This window comes from Dreissena polymorpha, chromosome 5 (assembly GCF_020536995.1).
Source record: "Dreissena polymorpha isolate Duluth1 chromosome 5, UMN_Dpol_1.0, whole genome shotgun sequence".
Classification (NCBI taxonomy): Eukaryota; Metazoa; Mollusca; class Bivalvia; order Myida; family Dreissenidae; genus Dreissena; species Dreissena polymorpha.
Genome location: NC_068359.1, coordinates 60,234,565 through 60,255,728, shown reverse-complemented (window position 1 = coordinate 60,255,728; position 21,164 = coordinate 60,234,565). Strand labels below are relative to the sequence as shown.

The 21,164-nt window shown below is 37.7% G+C and overlaps 1 protein-coding gene across 5 annotated transcripts in view; it reads left to right on the top strand.

Moving 5' to 3' along the window:
* LOC127831003 (eukaryotic translation initiation factor 4 gamma 3-like) overlaps positions 1–21,164 on the top strand; it is an 85,446-nt gene that overhangs the window by 52,543 nt on the left and 11,739 nt on the right. For all 5 annotated transcript variants that reach the window (XM_052355975.1, XM_052355976.1, XM_052355977.1 and 2 more), the window contains 13 exons: positions 1,816–1,929; positions 2,583–2,765; positions 4,137–4,274; positions 4,549–4,608; positions 5,330–5,476; positions 7,509–7,588; positions 9,820–9,976; positions 11,070–11,174; positions 17,451–17,592; positions 18,373–18,503; positions 18,689–18,837; positions 19,065–19,229; positions 20,051–20,261. In XM_052355975.1, coding sequence (XP_052211935.1) covers positions 1,816–1,929; positions 2,583–2,765; positions 4,137–4,274; positions 4,549–4,608; positions 5,330–5,476; positions 7,509–7,588; positions 9,820–9,976; positions 11,070–11,174; positions 17,451–17,592; positions 18,373–18,503; positions 18,689–18,837; positions 19,065–19,229; positions 20,051–20,261 — 1,782 coding nt within the window. The remainder of the gene's footprint in view (positions 1–1,815; positions 1,930–2,582; positions 2,766–4,136; positions 4,275–4,548; positions 4,609–5,329; positions 5,477–7,508; positions 7,589–9,819; positions 9,977–11,069; positions 11,175–17,450; positions 17,593–18,372; positions 18,504–18,688; positions 18,838–19,064; positions 19,230–20,050; positions 20,262–21,164) is intronic.

Below are 21,164 nucleotides of genomic sequence, written 5' to 3'. Positions count from 1 at the left end.
AATCGAACTCACAATGGAAATATTTGTCAGTGCTCACGCTGCTGCCAGACATTATCGCCAATGGCGATTATTTTATCCAACTGGCTATTATTTCTTAAAATTGTCTAGAAAAAATGGCGATTATTTTATCCGCCTACATCAAAAAACAAATTGCCTCTAAATGTTGTCCGAAGAATGCGAAACGCCTGCAAATCGGGCCATCAAGCAGGAAAAATCGATAACGAGATTATCTGTGTACACACTCGACCCTGTGTATTGTCATACACGCGTCAATAACTTTTGTGACATTGTGGCCTAGAGCGTTTTTCTTAATCAGTGTCCGACAGCAGTGATATATTTCGGAAAAAACATTTTTAATCTCCCCGTGCTTTACCAATTATCGGTAACTGTTAGATTTTTGTTAATTTTGCGCCAATTATTAATTAATCGTCATGAAAACGCCGCTTTATATTGTCGGCTGGTTTTATTTTTCACGCCGTTTTTTCTGCAATTAGGTAACGTTGAACATTGCTTTATGAAAACATTATTTAATCGCCATCAACTTATTATCCCCGTAATTACCGCTGTCCGTCGTCTGCTTTAACATACTGATTTCAATTTTTAACCAGGTAACCTGGTTTTCCCAATTCAAAGGGACCCGGCATATGCCATGGCCAGCTAATTTTAACGAAACACTTATTTGGAATTACACTGAGGTCGTGTATTTTAACTCACGCGCTGTGACGTTAATTGATGTAAACATGATCGGCATTGCGAAAGTGTTATTTTTGGAATAAATCATTTACAATTGATATTGGCCTCTGCCTACAATATTGCGGCCGATGGAAAACGTCGTATTAAAAGATAAAGTAGTCGAACGATATGCACATTTTAGATTATGCATATTAATATGTTATATTATGCATATTTCATGTGCAAAACGCGTACAATTTTTCGGATTACCGTTTTCGGATACTGTATTTTTTTGTCGATTACGATTTATTTTCGAAGTTCATAATAGCAAAAATAGAATGACGAATACACATGCTGTGATACGGAAGGTGTGGTCTATAATATTTCGAGTTGTATTCACCAAAAATTGCAATTGGAAAAACTAAAAAAAAAAAGTATAATTAGTAAGGGCTCTGGGTGGGTTGGGGCCTCTGCCCTTAATTCTTATGTGTATGTAACTGTAGCTGAGATCTGGTTTGTTAAGTAACAACCACAACATTGATTGTATTCTTTATTGTAAAGCCATGATAATATTTTATAAGAAAATGACACACTGATATTATGTTTGTTTTTAAGTATTTACATATATATATATATTATAACTTAAATCCAATAGATATACATTTAATAAAACATAGATAAAATGAGATTCATTGTTTTTTCTTTCTTTTTGCCTTTAGTACCGTTTTGCGGAAAAGTCCGCATATGTTTTGGCTATTATTTGTTTAAGGAAAAAATTTATGGCTATTATTTTCTGAAGGCCAGAGTGAGCACTGATTTGTGATAACATAAAAATGTCATAGATCCAAATAAAGGAAATGGATTTTCTGAATGGAAAAAAATAACTTTTTTCCCCAAATCAGGGCCCTCCATCTGCATTTTTAATTGGTGGCCCCCCATCAAAAGTATACTTTTTTCCTTGTTGTTTTTTTTGTGTGGAAAAATTCCCCCTGGAATAAAAAATGGGGGAAAAATTCCGCAAAACCCGTAACGCAGAACAGCTATTGTGTTTTCATGCCTCATTGATATGGCTTTAGACAGGAAATATTATGTTTTGCGAACCTGCATGATTTTAACAACTGCACTTTTGTACTCCCCTTTCAGCCCATAGTCTCTACCGGTAGGCCGTACATCAAAGAGATGCCCTCCGGCCCTGGAGCAGACTTTGCAGACTTCACTCCCAAATACTACTGGCCTGGTGCATCAGGTGGCAGTAAGGTAGGTGCTGGTCTCACTTTCTTAAATGGGACATTGTTAGCTTTATTACAGTTGTTTTTATCCCCAAACAAAGTGGTCTGGGATGAACTAAATTCACCTTAGTTATCTATCCACAATCACAAACTTGTATTTAGGTTAACCCTTTCCTACTCAGAAGCAAAGTGAAATGGCTATGTGCAAATAGCATAAAACCAGAACAGCCCTAGAGTAACTCGCAGTCTGTTCAGGTTGTATGCTGTTTGCTGCTCATCAGTATCTAAGGTTTGTAAAAAAAGGTATGTATGTGGAAAAGGTTAAAGTGATACTTAAAATAGTAAAATTAAAGGTTTCTGCTCAATAACTAAGATAGTTGTATAGCACACAAATACTGTATGTACTTTACATGCAGACCTACTTTGGGATATGATTTGGTGCCATTTGTGTCAATGTAACATTTTTGTAAATTTAAACTTGTTTCTGACCTAATACTCAAGTTTAATTGTTCTGAAATTTGCATGTTGTTGATGTCAATCAGATTTACCTAGGGATTTCATTTGAGACTAGTTGATTCAAAGTAAAGGCCCACAATATCCCAACCAGATATGAAAGTTCCAAGCCAATGGTTCCAATAACAAACACATCAACAGTGTAAATCGGTCTCTGTTTGCTTGCAGTCGCGGAGTGGTATGCCACGGCAGCCTAGCAACCAAAAGAACAAGTCCAGCTCAGCGCCCACGCGCCAGATCAACCTCTCTATCAGCAAGGACATTGAGCTTCACAAGGCAGAGAAGGCCTGGAAACCTGGCCATCTCGAACCCAATAAGGAGAAGGAGGTGGAAATTGACGATGCTACTGAGGTAGGCTCTCTTGGGGACACATTGAATGTGGGAGCCGCATTCTGGGTTATTCAGCTTAATGCATGTGCATTAAGTGTCGTCCTGGATTAGACCTATGGCTTATCAGGGACTACACTTTCAGCTTTCACAGAATACTTTGTTTAAAGGGGTTTTTTTTCTGAGTAAAAATCCTGTTTATGCCGTAAATCTCGTCTATTATTAGCTTATGTGATGGCATGTTCTGACTGCATAAGCTAATCTGAGACATCACTTTACGCGCATGCATTAAGCCCATGTTTCCAAAAGCACGGCTCTCTTGGATATTTCCAGTATTTAATAATAGATACTAATTGTACACAAGCAGTGAGTGTATAATTGCCAACATACAAACTTTGTATGGAACAGAATGGATGACCTTTTGTCATGTCATGTTATGACCTTATTCTCATGCCCATAAAAGGGTTGATAAAGTTAATATTGGGGGGGGGGGTGGATTCATTATGACTTTAAATACTTGTTGAGGGTTAATTTTATGCTTCTCGTAATATTACAGTAAGAGCAGTCATGTTGTTTATAACGTACTTCCTCCAATTCAATAAAGCAAGCCTTACGCCTTTTTCTGTGTTTTCGCCAGAACACACCATAATTGACATTTGCTGCTATTCACAAACCAATTCATAAACTTAAGTATAAAGAACATACTTGGTAACAATACATTTTACTTCATAGTTTGAATCGCTGCAGGCTATCAATGATGCTTATGTCAAAACTAGGCACACTGGTCCTTGGGAAGAATGATCCCATTTGAAGTGTCAAATGTCAGGTTTGCCTAACTCTTTCAGTGCGGGAACTGAATTTTGAAGGCCTTTGCAAACAGTTTGGATCCAGATGGGACTCATCAGGATCCAAACTGTTTGCTATTCTGATAGTATTCTTTGAAAAAAATCAAAGAAAATGCTAATTTTAGAAATTCAGCAGACGACATTTTAGCAGAAGACAAATTTCCCAGCATTCAAAGGGTTAACTAAGAATAGTTAGTTGAATACCGGCCCTGCACAGAGATGCGGCAAAGCAGCGGGAACCACAGAGCAGCATTATAGCCTTGGGCATCACCCTACTATTTTACATGGAATAACTCCCATTTAACCCTTTCCCTCTCAGAAGCAAAGTTAAAATGGCTATGTGCAACCAGAACAGCTGTCGAGTTACTTGCAATCTGTTCAGGTTTTATGCTGTTTGCTGCTCATCAGTTGAAATGGAAGTCTTTGAAACATGAATTAAATAAGAGAGGTATTTAATTAAATTTAACTATTAAAGGGACTACAAACCCGTCAAAATATGTATCTTAAAAAGTGGTAAAGGGTTAACAGACCCATTACTTTTGTATTTCAGGACTTGTACAAGAAGACCCGCAGTATTCTCAACAAGCTCACACCCCAGAAGTTCCAGGTGCTGCTGTCCCAGATGCAGGCTCTGAAGATAGACACAGAGTCCAAACTCAAGGGTGTTATTGACCTAGTCTTTGAAAAGGTGAGTCCAGTGTTAGATAGACGAAGAATTAAGCATCTCATAGTTGTATTGAGCTCATCTTTGAAAAGGTGAGCTAAATGTCTGCAGCATTGAGTGGATCTTAGAACCAAAAAAGCGAATAACTCTTGGCCTTAAATGTTATTGGGGTCTGTGGAATAAATGTTTTTATTTTTTGCAAACAAAAAAGCCAAAAATAATGTTTGCCACATTAATAATAAAGTTCTGTTTTGTGAGCCAAATTTTTGGTTTAACTATACATTTTTTTTTATTTCAGGCTATCAGTGAACCAAATTTCAGTGTAGCCTATGCCAATATGTGCAGATGTCTTTCAATGGTAAGTTGAATCAAATATGCTTTAAAAAAAACTGCTCTTTGTAATTGTCCCCTATAGGTTTCACTGGATAGGACTTATGGTTTGCGCTCTGTGTTTCTGTCAGTCCGTCAGTCTGTCTCACTTTTCTGGATCCTGCGATTACTTAAATAAAAAGTTCTTCATATTTTTTCATGAAACTTGAAACATGGATAGATGGCAAAAATTCTGATTGCTATGGCAATAAAAAAAATTCTGACAATGGTGGAGCCGGTAGGGGACATATATTGCTTGGCAATAGTCTTGTTTAAAATGGCTTGGACTTGCTCCTCATTTAGGGACGTTTTCCCAAACGCTATCAGTAGAACTGGGTTATGTGGGAATACAACAATTAAGAGGATGTTTGTTTGTTTTTACGGTATGTTGTTGCATAACATCCTAACTGAAAAGCGTGACAATAAAACTTGTGAAAATGTAAATACTGATCAATCAATAAATAATCTATTGTCTTTAACATTAAGAGTGTGTTAAAATTGCACATTGTAAATTATAATTTAAATCAGTTTCCTATATTCATTAATTGATAATGATGGTGTGCAAAGTTATTTTGTTGCAATATTAAAAAGATGTTTCTTCTAAAATATGTCAACTTGAAATAGTGGAGCCCATTTGCTCGGCAATGCTTATTGAAATCCGTAGTTCTTAGTACTCTAAGCTGTAAACATTTTCCATTTCTCTTTTTCAGTTCAAAGTGCAGTCGGATTCAAAATCTAATGAAATGGTAAACTTTCGAGCTGTGTTGTTGACACGGTGTCAGCGAGAATTCGAGAAGGACAAATCATCTGAGGCCGTATTTGTAACGAAAAGAGAGGAAATCGAAAAGTGTGAAGATGTAGGTTGCTTTAAACTGTTAATTGTCTTACTAAAACTATTGGCTGAGGAGGGGTTTTCGTTATACAATTTAAATATGCTCAATAATTTAATGAATGAAATCAATTTAAAACATTAATGACATTTCATTTATGTTATTTATAAGGTAGAAGTGCATTTACTGAATTTGAATTGTTTGTGAAGTGTTTTTATGCCCCCTTTCGAAGAAAAGGGGGTATATAGTTTTCGCACTCTAAGTCTGTCTGTCATTCTGTCTGTCACACTTTTCTTGTCCACTCCCTAATTCAAATAGTTTTCATCCGATCTTTACCAAACTTGGCAGAAGTTGTATCTCGACAATATCTAGGTCAAGTTCGAATATGGGTCATGCCGGGTCAAAAACTAGGTCACTGGGTCACTTAGTGCATTTCAAGGATTTAGCATGGTGTCCGCTCTCTAATTGAAGTAGTTTTCATCTGATCTTTACCAAACTTGGTCAGAAGTTGTTTCAAGACAATATCTAGGTCAAGTTTGAATATGGGTCATGCTGGGTAAAAAACTAGGTCACGGGGTCACATAGTGCATTTCAAGGATTTAGCATGGTGTCGGCTCTCTAGTTTATGTGGCTTTCTGATTTATTTTGATATCCTAAGACATTTTAATGCCCCTGGAGGAGGGCATTTTAATATCATAAATAATTACCTGCTATACCTTCCCAGGTGGGTTAGCTTCTCCAGAAATCTTCAAGTGCCGGAATTGGGCCACCTCTCCTACTGAAACAGATCAGGTTAAGCATAGTACAATGTGACCTAACCGTCTGTTGGTCTGTCCGTCACACTTTGCGTTTAGATTTCGAAAAATACTCATAACTTCTATGTCGCTTCAGATAGCAATTTCATATTTGGCATGCATGTGTGTATGGACAAGCCCTTTCCATATTCACACAAATTTTGACCCCTGTGACCTTGACCTTGAACTTGGGGTCTGCGTTTAGGTTGGAAATCTGCATTTAGGTTTCGAACAAAGCTCATAACTTCTACCAAGCGTTTATTGGGGGCATAAGTCATCCTATGGTGACAGCTCTTGTTTTTTTGTGTTTCAACATTATTTCTGTCATGTTTTTTCTGTCATTTCTGTCACGATGGTCAGCTAAACAATTCACACTTCCCTGGGTAGCTGGTTAACCATTAGTTAATGAACATACTAATGTCAGTAATTGACAACTGCCCTACTTAAATCAAAGGTATTGGGGGAGGGGTGTAACGGATGTTAGAACGTAGGAAGTACTTCATTTAGTCATAAAACATAGGTTCCATGATTTGTTGATGTTTGCATTCTTTTACATTCTTACATTCTGATGATGTCACTATTTCTCGTTAACATAATTGCATTCAAATACATTCAAAAAGCTTTCAAATAACCTGAATCAACAGACAATTGACAAAATTAGTATTTAATTGTTGAGCACAGCTGTACATAAATACATTTGGAGATCTTTTACAAAATCTGAGTTCCCATGATCTGTTGATGATGATTAATTCTGTGACTGATGCTCCCTGGTGACATGAATTCCTCGTTGCTGATGACAGATCATTATAAAGAAGAATGAGCTTCTTATTGAAACCTAGAGGTAGTTACTTCGTTCCTGGTTGCCTTAATCAGACATCATTTCATGTGGCCAATATATTGCCTCTAATAAATGCTATGAAATAGACGTACCTGTAGTTTGCCATCTATGATTTAAATTCCTCCACAGTTTGTTGAAGTGATTCCATTCATGCAAACTAAAATTCCATTTAACATGCGCCTTGTACGGAATAGCAATTAAACATGTTATATCAAAGTAAGACAATTGGATAAAATTTTGCTGATAGAATTTGAACATGATTGACAGTTTGAGGTTTAAGCACGATACTGTTGTATTTGCGTGACATTTCTGTGTAAGATGTCATCAGTTTGTGCTCAACCCTAGAGGGGTGAAACTTGGATCAGAGAACTCTGGGGCCAAGGAGAAATGTGAACCCTTGTTACGTTACTGTTCTGGTGTGTTTCAGGCTGTCAAGAAGGAAGAGCTCAAACACGATCTTGATTATGAAGAATCTAAGGCTAAACGAAGATCACTGGGAAATATCAGGTATGGGGTCTTACGGAGATCACTGGGAAATATCAGGTATTGGGTCTTATGTACTGGGAAATATCAGGTATGGGGTCTTACAGAGATCACTGGGAAATATCATGTATGGGGTCTTGTGGAGATCACTGGGAAATATCAGATAATGGGGTCTTATGGAGATCACTGGGAAATATCAGGTATGGAATCTTGTGGAGATCACTGGGAAGTATCAGGTAATGGGGTCTCACGGAGATCACTGGGAAATATCAGGTATGGGGTCTTATGTAGATCACTTGGAAATATCAGGTATTGGGTCTTATGTAGATCACTGGGAAATATCAGGTACAGGGTCTTACGGAGATCACTGGGAAATATCAGGTACAGGGTCTTACGGAGATCACTGGGAAATATCAGGTATTGGGTCTTATGTAGATCACTGGGAAATATCAGGTATGGGGTCTTGTGGAGATCACTGGGAAATATCAGGTAATGGGGTCTTACGGAGATCACTGGGAAATATCAGGTATGGGGTCTTGTGGAGGTCACTGGGAAATATCAGGTAATGGGGTCTCACGGAGATCACTGGTAATATCAGGTATGGGGTCTTCCAGAGATCACTGGGAAATATCAGGTATGGGGTCTTGTGGAGATCACTGGGAAATATCAGGTAATGGGGTCTTTCAGAGATCACTGGGAAATATCAGGTATGGGGTCTTGTGGAGATCACTGGGAAATATCAGGTACAGGGTCTTACGGAGATCACTGGGAAATATCAGGTACAGGGTCTTACGGAGATCACTGGGAAATATCAGGTATTGGGTCTTATGTAGATCACTGGGAAATATCAGGTATGGGGTCTTGTGGAGATCACTGGGAAATATCAGGCAATGGGGTCTCACGGAGATCACTGGGAAATATCAGGTATGGGGTCTTCCAGAGATCACTGGGAAATATCAGGTATGGGGTCTTACGGAGATCACTGGGAAATATCAGGTATGGGGTCTTACAGAGATCACTGGGAAATATCATGTATGGGGTCTTACAGATATCACTGGGAAATATCAGGTATGGGGTCTTCCAGAGATCACTGGGAAATATCAGGTATGGGGTCTTGCGGAGATCAGTATTTCAAGGTGGGGGCATCTTATATTGTACACTGCTCGCCTGAAGTCCAATGCCAATCAGATCAGTGTTTTTTTCACCATTATGGGAATGGGACGGGGTCTCTTTTGATGGCAAATATGGCGTACTTATGTCTTAAATTTGGAAATTTATGTTGTTGTTTTTAGGCTTACAAATACTTTACAATTGATAATATAAGTGATTTCAATATTATATTTTTTAAGGTTCAATTTATAAAGCTAGATTTGGAGATAATTGACATGTTTAGACATATTAAAAAAAATAAAAATTGAAAACCTTCGTTTGGGAATATTTAGGACCCATTTGGGAAATATATATTCTTTTTTCCATTGGGAATGGATCTCCTTCCGAACCCAAATTTGAACACAAAAAAAACAGTGCAGATATAGCTCTGAAATATACGTTAGCAGGGTGCATATAGAATACATAAGCTTCTAAAATATTGGCGTATAATAAGCAAACTTCTGGTCAAGGAAACTTTCAGTTTGTGTAGTTTGAAGATGTGTATATAAATATTTAGTGGGTGATTTTTCATATCTGCCAACAAATGTTAAACCTAAAAGTGAAAGCTCTGAACATTTCTCTAAACCTTTTAAATTTAAATATTTAAAGTACATAAATTATCTTTACATTAATTGTGCATATTTTCTCTATTCATTAATGAGGACTATTAATCCTTAACTTACCAGAAGGATTTAAAATCTAAATTATAACTTGTTCAAATAAGAATCCAGATGTCTCTTTAAATGTATTGCTGTTATTGTGTTAAATAGCTAACAGTTGAGCCTTATTCTGCGAAAACTGGACTTAATTCATGAGCGTTAAGTATAGTGAGCATGCACAGTTTTCACAGATTTATTACAGACAACACTTTCCAGCTAAACTGTATTTTTGTTGAGAAAATACTTTCTTCAAATGAGAAAAAAAGTAGAAAGTGTCATCCTGTTAAGTATGTTCGGACTGCGCAGGCTATTCTGGGTTTTCACTTTATGCTCATGAATATTTTTAGTTTTTCAAGAACTAAACTCAAATGGTCTCAATTAACACACCTTGACAAGGACATGATCCTTGCTGTAGACACATGTCACATGCTAACCGTCCTGTTGCAGGTTCATAGGAGAACTGTTCAAGCTGAAGATGTTGACAGAGAACATCATGCACGACTGCGTGTTCAAGCTGCTACGGAGCAAGGACGCAGAAAGTCTTGAGTGCCTCTGTAGGCTACTCACCACTATTGGCAAAGAGCTAGACAGTGATAAGGCTCGGGTAAGTAAACAAGTCACTCTGTAGGCTATTCGCCACTATTCAGTATTGGCAAAGAGCTAGACAGTGATAAGGCTCGGGTAAGTAAACAAGTCACTCTGTAGGCTATTCGCCACTATTGGCAAAGAGCTAGACAGTGATAAGGCTCGCGTAAGTAAACAAGTCACTCTGTAGGCTACTCACCACTATTGGCAAAGAGCTAGACAGTGATAAGGCTCGCGTAAGTAAACAAGTCACTCTGTAGGCTATTCGCCACTATTGGCAAAGAGCTAGACAGTGATAAGGCTCGCGTAAGTAAACGAGTCACTCTGTAGGCTACTCACCACTATTTGCAAAGAGCTAGACAGTGATAAGGCTCGGGTAAGTAAACAAGTCACTCTGTAGGCTATTCATCACTATTCAGTATTGGCAAAGAGCTAGACAGTGATAAGGCTCTGGTGGGTACACAAAATACTCTGTAGGCTACTCACGACTATTCAGTATTGGCAAAGAGCTAGACAGTGATAAGGCTCAGGTAAGTACACAAAATACTCCGTAGGCTACTCATCACTATTCAGTATTGGCAATGAGCTAGACAGTGATAAAGCTCGGGTAAGTAAACAAGTCGCTCTGTAGGCTGCTCACCACTATTCAGTATTGGCACAGAGCTAGACGGTGATAGGGGTTGGGTAAGTACACAAAATGCTCTGTAGGCTACTCACCACTATTCAGTATTGGCACAGAGCTAGACGGTGATAGGGGTTGGGTAAGTACACAAAATGCTCTGTAGGCTACTCACCACTATTCAGTATTGGCAAAGAGCTAGACAGTGATAAGGCTCGGGTAAGTAAACAAGTCACTCTGAAGGCTACTCACCACTATTGGCAAAGAGCTAGACAGTGATAAGGCTCTGGTAAGTACACAAGTTTCTCTGTAGGCTACTCACCACTATTGGCAAAGAGCTGGACAGCGATAAGGCTCTGGTAAGTACACAAGTGTTGTAAATTTGTTTAAAATACAAGGTTTTCTTCATGTATTGTGTGACAACCATTCTGTACATTTCTGTCTCCTGTTTTGTGTCCAATGAGTGTGAATGTCAAGACTTGTGTTATTACAGCCGCGAATGGACCAGTACTTCCAACAGATGGACAAGATAGTGAATGACAAGAAGAACTCGGCCAGAGTACGATTTATGTTACAGGACATGATTGACCTACGAAAAGTAAGTGTCCATTCTGGTGTCAGATATCTGCCTGAACCAGTAATGTAAGTGTCCATTCTAGTGTCATATATCTATCTGAATGTGCCATAGCAGAGCTTTTTTCTTGATTTGATGAAAGGGCCTGGCCTTCCATTTTGGGTAAAAAATTATCGACCGAACTGAGAAAGGGGAATAATTTACCAATGTAAGCTTGACATTTGGGGAAAATTGCATCATATTAAAAAAATAATTCTCTTTTGGGAAGAGGCCTTTTAAAGGCCCTTGCTATAGAAGGAAAGAAGCCCCGCATAGCTCTTCCATAAAAGGTATAATTTGAGACGCTACTGTCGTTAAGCATGACTGCTGCGTCATTCCTGTGAAAAGATTTTGATGACTCGTGGTTTAGTCTGTAAATGTCCTTGACATGTGCAATAACTTGTGGTTATGTCTGTAAATGTCCTTGACATGTTCAAATAACTTGTGGTAATGTCTGTAAATGTCCTTGACATGTTCAATAAAATAATCTATAAGATTTGCAATGATATTTTGGCGAGAGATGAATCATATTTCAGGGTTTTTTTTGGCCCGATTTTATAGCCGAAATTCGGCTATGTTCCCAATCCCAAAAAGTATACTTTTTTCCCAAAATGTGGCAAAAAAATCCCAATTTCAAAAAAAAAAAAAAAAAATTTTTTTTTTTTTTTTTTTTAGAAAGATGTCTAATGCTTATTTTATCTCAATTTCAATTCAATTACATCTAACAAAGTATTATATGGTTTTGTTCTTTTAATTTGAATGATTATAAAGAGTCATATCAAATTGAGTATTTCCCTAATCAGTGGACTTTTCATGTGGAAAAAAAGGCTATTTGAATTTATTTTCCCAATTTCATGAAAATGCCGATAAAATTCCCAATTCCAAAGCCATGGGCTATCTTCCCAAAAAGTGGAAAAAAAACCCTGTATTTGTCAAATATTCTAGTGTGATGTCTCATGATCTGTTGATGATGATTAATTCTGTGACTGATGCTCCCTGGTGACATCATGAATTCCTCGTTGCTGATGACAGATCATTATAAACGTGTGTCCAAATGTTTACATCTTTAAACAAGCTTATTGTAAATCAAGTACAAAACAAATTCAATACTTGAACTTTCTTCTTAACATGGAGTGAATTCTAAATTGACCTGTTTTGAACTGAGAATTATCCATCTGATTAACATAAAATTTACTTTTAAGAAACAAATAATGATCTTTTGGTTCGAAAGTCATTAATTTTAAGACTGGTTTTGATTCTGAATCCATAGGTGTTCTAATGGTTATTATTCAGCAAAATGGATGGTTTTACTGTAAAATAGTCCACAGAATCTTAGGAACAAAATCACTGATATTCAAGATGAACATTGCTTTCGGAAATAATGCACATTTTGTAACCATGAAGTAGAACTACACTCTTGTTCTGATATTGTCCATACAACAAAGTGTTAAATTTGCTGTTAACATTATTGTCCCCTACCGGTTTCACCGCTCTGTCTGTCAAAGTCAGTCTCACTTTTCTGGATCCTGCGATTACTTTTAAAGTTCTTAATATTTTTTCATGAAACTTGAAGCATGGATAGATGGCAATATGGACATTCATTATGCACGTAATTTCATTTTATTCCCACATCAAAAATTCTGGTTGAAACTTGAAGCATGGATAGATGGCAATATGGACATTATGCACGTAATTTCATTTTGTTCCCACATCAAAAATTCTGGTTGCTATGGAAACAAAAAGACTAGAAATACTGCTGAAAATGGTGGTTTTCTGGATCCTGCGATAACTTATAAAGTTCTTAGTATTTTTTCATGAAACTTGAAACATGGATAGATGGCAATATGGACATTATGCACGTCATTTCATTTTGTTCCTACATCAAAAATTCTGGTTGCTATGGCAACAAATAAATAAAAAATTAACACAATGGTGGAATTTCTGACAATGGTGGAGCCGGTAGGGGACATATATTGCTTGGCAATAGTCTTGTTAATTGAAGAGGAAGTTATCAATTCGGCTGACACATATGGATCTAATTATTTTTAAACATTGTCTCAAAAATTGAAACAGTGTATCTTTCATGGGAAGAGGAAAAACAATAGTCCTTTAAATATTGGACTTTAATATCATGGAGCACTCATTTGAAATATATAAAACTACAATAACAGCAAATGAGGATTGAAGAGAGTGGTCCCTTTTCAAAACATGTACCAACATTTCTTATAGTAACCTTATTCATCATAACACATTCTATAAAATTGTTTATCACACCAGTACTTTGTTCAGTCTATATTATCCTATACACAAAGCATTTCAGAACTTAAGTTATCTTGCAATTTTTTATAGATACACAATATAAATGCTTTCATCTAAAACTATCATGAGTATGCTTGTGCAAGTAAGTTTTTAGCTCGCTTGAGCACAACGTGCTCATGGTGAGCTTTTGTGATCGCCTTTTGTCCGTCGTGCGTTGTCCGTTGTGCGACGTCAACATTTGCCTTGTTCACTCTCTAGAGGCCACATTTATTGTCCAATCTTCATGAAATTTGGTCAGAAGACTGGTTTCAATGATATCTTGGATGAGTTTGAAAATGGTTATCTTTGCTTGAAAAACATGGCTGCCAAGGGGCGGGGCATTTTTCCTTATATGGCTATGGGTAAAATCTTGTTAACACTCTAGAGGCCACATTTATTGTCTGATCTTCATGAAACTTGGTCAGAAGATTCATCCCTATAATATCTTGGACGATTTCGAAAATGATGCAGGTTGGTTGAAAAACATGGCCGTCATGGGGCGGGGCATTTTCCCGTATACGGCTATAGTAAAACCTTGTTAACACTCTAGAGGCCACATCTATTTTCCGATGTTCATGAAACTTGCTCAGAAGATTTATCCAACTGATATCTTTGATGAGTTAAAAAATGGTAACCTTTGCTTGAAAAACATGGCTGCCAAGGGGCGGGGCATTTTTCCTTATATGGCTTTATATGGCTATAGTGAAATCTTATTAACACTCTATAGGCCACATTTATTGTCCAATCTTAATGAAACTTGGTCAGAAGATTCATCCCAATAATATCTTGCTTGGACGAGTTCGAAATGATGCCGGTTGGTTGAAAAACATGGCCGCCAGGGGGCGGGGCATTTTTCCTTATATGGCTATAGTAAAACCTTGAGGCCACATTTATTGTCCAATCTTGATGAAATATGGTCAGAAGATTTGTCTTAATGATATCTTGGATGAGTTCGAAAATGGTTACGTTTGCTTGAATAACATGACCACCAAGGGGCGGGGCATTTTTCCTTATATGGCTATATAAGGCTATAGTACCGTAAAACGTTGTGTATAACGCGCATTTATGTATAACGCGCATCTACTTTTTAAAGATAAAAAATCGGGAAAAAAAGTTTTTGAAGCAAAAAAATCGGGGGAAAAATTCCGTACCGCAGGCTAACTGAAAATCGTTATATTTACATTGCCGATCTTACTTATTCTTTTATTGCTTCAATTATAAATTAGTTTTAAGACGATAACGATACAACTAGTTGGTGTTTTTTTTAAATCATATAATGCGTAAAAATAAATGTTTTGATTTAAATGAATTATGCATGAAATGCACACTTTCTACGAGGATACCATCAAGGTTTTCATCATATGTCTCCGAAGTAACTGTCCACGATTTTATCGTGGAGTACACATAACGGATGGATTAGTTATAACTAAGAAACTGACATTATTGATTGGTATTGTCACCTGGTTATTCATGCATGACTAATTCACAACCGGGCGTTTTATTTACAATGCCGATATCATGCGTTCTTTTCGAGTGTCTAAAATTGACAGGAGACTTTAACGACTCAAACTTCTCAACACAATCACGACATTACCGGCGATAAACAAACAATGGAGGTGTGAAGCCGTTTGCCGGTTCGCATGTTTTGATAATAGCCCAGCTACACAAAACTTGACAGGTGACGCAAATTGCTCAATAATCACATCCTCAATCTTGACAAGACGTATGAAAACGTGTAAACAAACACAGCATCAATTTTATTAACACATTTGAAAAGCAAGAAAAATAATCTTAAATATATCGGGAAATACCTTGCCGACATACTATTGTAAATCGACAAGTGCCCCCAAATAAATTGTGTAACCCTAGTAAAGTAGGGTATAATATTGTGGGAAAAGTAAACAATAACATTTAAATAAAAATGGCTTCCTCGTTTTTCATTCTCTTCTTCAAATTTATTTGATTTCAATGCTCTGTACGTACCTGAAAAAGATAGAAAATATATATGTTAACTTTATAATGTTTGTTCATCTTATTCAGATCGTCAATATAACACTATTATTAACATAGTTACAGTTAAAACACCGGAAAACAGAATGATGCGAATTACCGCTACTGGGTAACTGACAGCGAAAAAATGTCTTGGCATGGCTGTAGTTGTGCATAACGCGCATCAAGTTTTTAAAATTAAATTTTGGGGTAAAAAAGTGCGCCTTATATACAACTTTTTACGGTAAAATCCTGTTAACGCTCTAGAGGCCACATTTATAGTTCGATCTTAATAAAACTTGGTCAGAAACTTCATCCCAATAATATCTTGGATGAGTTTGAAATGTTGCCGGTTGGTTAAAAAAAAAAGGGCACCACAGGGGCGGGGCTATTTTCCTTATATGGCTATAGTAACCTTGTTAACACTCTAGAGGTCACATATATTTTCCGATCATCATGAAACTTGGTCAGAAGATTGGTCTCAATGATATCTTAGATGAGTTCGAAAATGGTTTTGGTTGCTTTAAAAACATGGACACCAGGGGCGGGGCTTTTTTCCTTATATGGCTATTGTAAAACCTTATTAACACTCTAGAGGCCACATTTATTGTCCAATCTTCATGAAATTTGCTCAGAAGATTGGTCTCAATGATATCTTGGATGAGTTCGAAAAACATTATGTTTGCTTGAAAAAAATGCCTTCCAAGGGGCCGGTCATTTTTTCTTATATGGCTATAGTAAAATCTTTTTAACACTCTAGAGGCCACATTTACTGTCCGATCTTCATGAAACTTGGTCAGAAGATTCATCCCGTTAATATCTTGGATGAGTTCAAAAATGATGCCGGTTGGTTGAAAAACATGGCTGCCAGGGGCGGGGCATTTTTCCTATATGGCTATAGTAAAATCTTGTCAACACTCAAGAGGCCACATTTATTTTCCGATCTTAGTGAAACTTGGTCATAAGATTTGTCCCAATAATATCTTGTTATCTCAGGTGAGCGACTTTGGGCCTTTCAGGCCCTCTTGTTTCTTTATTTACTTTCAATATTAAGCTAAATGAAATGTATATATGAATGTATGTTTACAACTATGGTTATATAAAGCCTTCAAGTAAATGTTCATGAAATACTGTTTATATGTCATGCTTGTATGTAATATTCTATTGTAAAAACAAATTTAAGTGCACACACAAATAATTTAAACTTAGTGAGGTTTTGGTGTAATAAGCATAATTTTGCGTTCAGAATTACATGGTTAAGACATGCTGTGTCTGTTGATGATGATTAATTCTGTGACTGATGCTCCCTGGTGACATCATGAATTCCTCGTTGCTGATGACAGACATGTCAATCATTGAATTGTTTTACACAGTCTTGGGAGTGAACACCGAGCAAATTGTGTAATCACTTTGTGCAAAGCAGAAAAAAAATCGCAAGTGTAAATTTATATTTTATAATCAAGTTCATTAATCTTAAAGTAAATTCCTTTGAGTGGCACCTTGGTGCAGCCCCTTGTTTAAAATGTCAAAAATACCAAGAGTCCCTTAATGTGTTGTTTTTGCAGTTGTGTATGAAAAGAATATGTGATTGCAACTCATATTATTTTATACCTGTCCAAGGTCAATTGTTTGTATTGTTTATCACTGTTTAATCTTGTTAGGTCATTGAACATTTATCAGATAAACTTTTCTCATTTGTCACTGGCAAGCTTTTTCAATTACACCAATTAAGGACTAACTACAAGATACATTAGTGAAAGTATTCACAATTGAGCCACGTTCTGAAAAAAAACACTTTAATTAATGCTTAATGCAAACACTTTAATTAATGCATAATGCGTGTGAGTAAAAGTTTTTCCAGATTCATCTGTTCAGTCCTTACAGGCTTATAAGGTAAAACACTTGACGCACATGCATTAAGGCCAGTTTGCTCAGACCAAGGCTAAATCATACTTGCAACATTGTGTATTTCAGAACAACTGGATACCCCGGCGTGTGGACAACAACCCCAAGACCATAGACCAGATACACAAGGAGGTGGAAAAGGAGAACCAAGAGAAAGCCTTCCTATCCCAACAGGCTCAGATGCAGAATAAATCACAGGGCGGTCGGGGAGGTAAGCAGAATGTATCCATTGAGACCCCCCACCCCAATTTTACCCATCTCCCCACCCCTCCCAAGATATTTGTATGTGGCTTAAAACATTCCAGCAGTCTTGTACTTCATTTGGTGAAGCAAAGGACTTACAATTCTAGGACTGATTTCCAGTCAAATTTAAAGCGGTTGGAATTTTTCTAGTTGGACATTGTTTTACATAAAAATCCCATTAAGATATCTAGTAAAACTGCAACGGTCAGCTATGAAGACCAAAAATTAAAACAGACACATTTGAAACACATCTGTAGATGATGATTATTCGTGGTCGGACTTCTGTGTCGACATAATGAATTCCTCGTTTCTGATACAGATACTTATATAGGGTAATTCAATCTTCCTGGGTTGTGAGAGTGGAGGGATTAAAGGAAACTTTCTGAGGCTTCCATATAACTTAATATGGAGACAAAATAGTCATATTAAGCAGTGACTATAAGTTTTAGAAGCTGTCTTCGTAAACATGCCATACATTTTAACCAAGTGTTTATTTCCAGTTTGCATACATATCTATTTCGATGGTCACATTATCTTTTGCACTTCAAGTCACAATTCAACAGTAACATTCCCATGTCACGCACTGACCTACTCTTTTCTTGTTGTTTAATATAGCTATACTGTTGCAAAATCTGCAATCGATTTTTAAAAGAAAATGTATGATATACCAGCAAATTAACCTGTTAACTTACCATACAATTTGTAGTATAATTAATTGAATTAAAGCTACATGAACACATTATTGTAGGTCGTCGAGGACCGCCGAGTGGTCAGATGGGAGGCCAGGCTGGCTCTGATGGCTGGAACATGGTGGGGGCCCAGCGTACCCCCCTCAAAGTGGACCGATCCATCGACCCATCCAAGATGAAGATCTCACGGGTTAGTCACATGATGTTGATTTGTTTAAGAATGCAAATTTATTTACAATTAACACATGATTTAAAAGGTTAAACATTAGGTCACATAAATAATTTATCCAAAAAAAAAACAACTGTTAGATTAACTGGTTGTTGAAGTTTGAGCAACTACTGTATTTTCATTGGTAAAAATTGCCGTTCTTTCAGCAAAATGTGGATGACAGTATACAGCTGGGGCCCGGGGGAGGTGCTGGCAGGTTTGCAGGCTGGGGCAGGGGCAGTACTGGGGGCACAGCTGGTGGACGTGCTTCCATGGAGAAGGAGAAACAGCAGCAGAACACAGCACCCGCTAACAGGTGAGCACTCAAGTGACATCTTTTTTTTTTCCTGAATTGACTGAATGCGGCCGGGGTCCTGTAGCTTGCGAAAAATCGTGTAGTAAGACTGTTTTTGTTTGCTTTATTGCTAATAAATACTTAAAAATTAAGTAATGTGTGGACTGAACAGACTATTCTGGGATGACACTTTACACACATGCATTAAAACCCCTTTTCACATATCAAGACTCATTTCCTTTGTGCAGGTTCTCTGCACTCAGCAAGCCTGAGGAGGACTCTAGTCGTCGTGTGGGAGGTAGCAGCCCTGCTCGAGGGGACTCCAGGGGGAGCCGCGGAGGCTTCGGTCGACCCAACCTCAGTATGCAGCTGTCACAGGAGCAGGAGCGCGAGAAGGCTGTAGCTGCTACCAAGTAAGGGAGCGTTGCTACATTAATGTGTTAACATTATTAGGATTTGACTTACTATTATCAGCTATGAAGACCCATAATGAAACCAACAAACTGAAACACATCTGTAGATGATGATTATTCTTGGTCGGATTTCTGTGTCGACATAATGAATTCCTCGTTTCTGATACAGATGAACAGCATTGTTGAGTTCCCAGGGAAAGTGATGTTAGGAATAGTCTTCGTCAGAGAGAGATTCATTTTAGCACTCCTTTAATATTTTTCTTGTGTTATCGATGTTTAGAAAGCCTTTAATGAAGGATTCCTTAATTTAATGTTTTGACCCTCTGTAAAATGGACATTATGCGCGTCATTTCATTTTGCTCCTACGTCAAAATTCTGGTTGCTATGGCAACAAATATGTTTAAAAAAAAATATTCTGAAGATGGTGAAATTTCTGACAATGGTGGAGCCGGTAGGGGACTTATGTTGCTTGACAATAGTCTTGTTTAATGCTGTGATTGAGAATTCTGATGCATGCATTGATAGTTCCGGGCCGATATTGACAAAGCTTTTTAGGGAAAACTTGAGGGATAATTTCAGGTCAAGTTTTTTTGCAAGAAATCTGATGTGTTCTGCTTGCCAAAAAAAGGTCAAAACGTAAGTCACTGTATTAATATTCACATGTTTAAAACATATACATATTCAAATATCTATAATTCAGGCAGCAAGATACTTAAGGAACCTTAGGAATTTCCTTTCCCTAAAGAGTTTTGTAAAAACGGGCCAAGGTACTTAAAAGCCCACATTTTCCGATATGTGACCTGTCTGCTCTCCGTTACCAGGGCAATTGTAGCCAACCAGCACCAGGAGGAGTATGTGAGCCGAGAGGGGCGGGGCAGGGGTAGAGGCTCCTCCGCCGAGCCACGCCCCACCACAGTAACGCCCCCGCCTGCTGTCGTCCCTAGCAACAACGCCAAGGTGCTCCCACATGATGAGATGGAGAAGAAGACCAAGGCAATACTTGACGAGTATTTCCAGATACATGATGTCAAGGTGAGGGCTAGGTTGGGTAATGAGTACTTCCAGATACATGATGTCAAGGTGAGGGCTAGGTTGGGTAATGAGTACTTCCAGATACATGATGTCAAGGTGAGGGCTAGGTTGGGTAATGAGTACTTCCAGATACATGATGTCAAGGTGAGGGCTAGGTTGGGTAATGAGTACTTCCAGATACATGATGTCAAGGTGAGGGCTAGGTTGGGTAATGAGTACTTCCAGATACATGATGTCAAGGTGAGGGCTAGTTGGGTAATGCATGTGCGTTGTCATCCCAGATTAGCCTGTGCAGTCTTCACAGGCTAATCAGTGACAACACTTTCAGCCTAAACTATATTTATATTTTTTTAATCTTGTTGAGTCCTTCCAGATTCACAATGTGAAGGTGTGGGCTTGATTGTGTTAACTTGTATGACACTGTTATTGCACCAATCCACAAATATCCTTCTTTTCTGTAGTTCCTTCTATTCCTATAGATTCAGCCAAACCCATTATTAATGTATGACATTTCTCTGGTTAATTTATCAGTTAATTATGAACATGGAGACAAAAATGAAGGCGATATTTGCCAGTACATCCAGATACACTATGTTAAGGTGAGGGAATGGTTGTGGCTTATCACTAAAGACATTATTTATTCTGCACTATTTAAGCCAGTTGGCTGGCCAATGTTCTGCCAGGCAATGACATAGGGTGCATACATCAACACATGATCAGGAGCATTTGTTGCAATCACATCTCGACTGTGATAGTCAGCTACTGACTAGACACCTGGTTAACGTTAACCTAAATATTCTTCTTTTCTAAAGTTAAAAGGTGGGGGCAAGTTGTGTTAACCCCTTGACACACTGACACACAATTTGATGAGGCATTTGTAGTCGCTTAGAAAATCAAATTTAA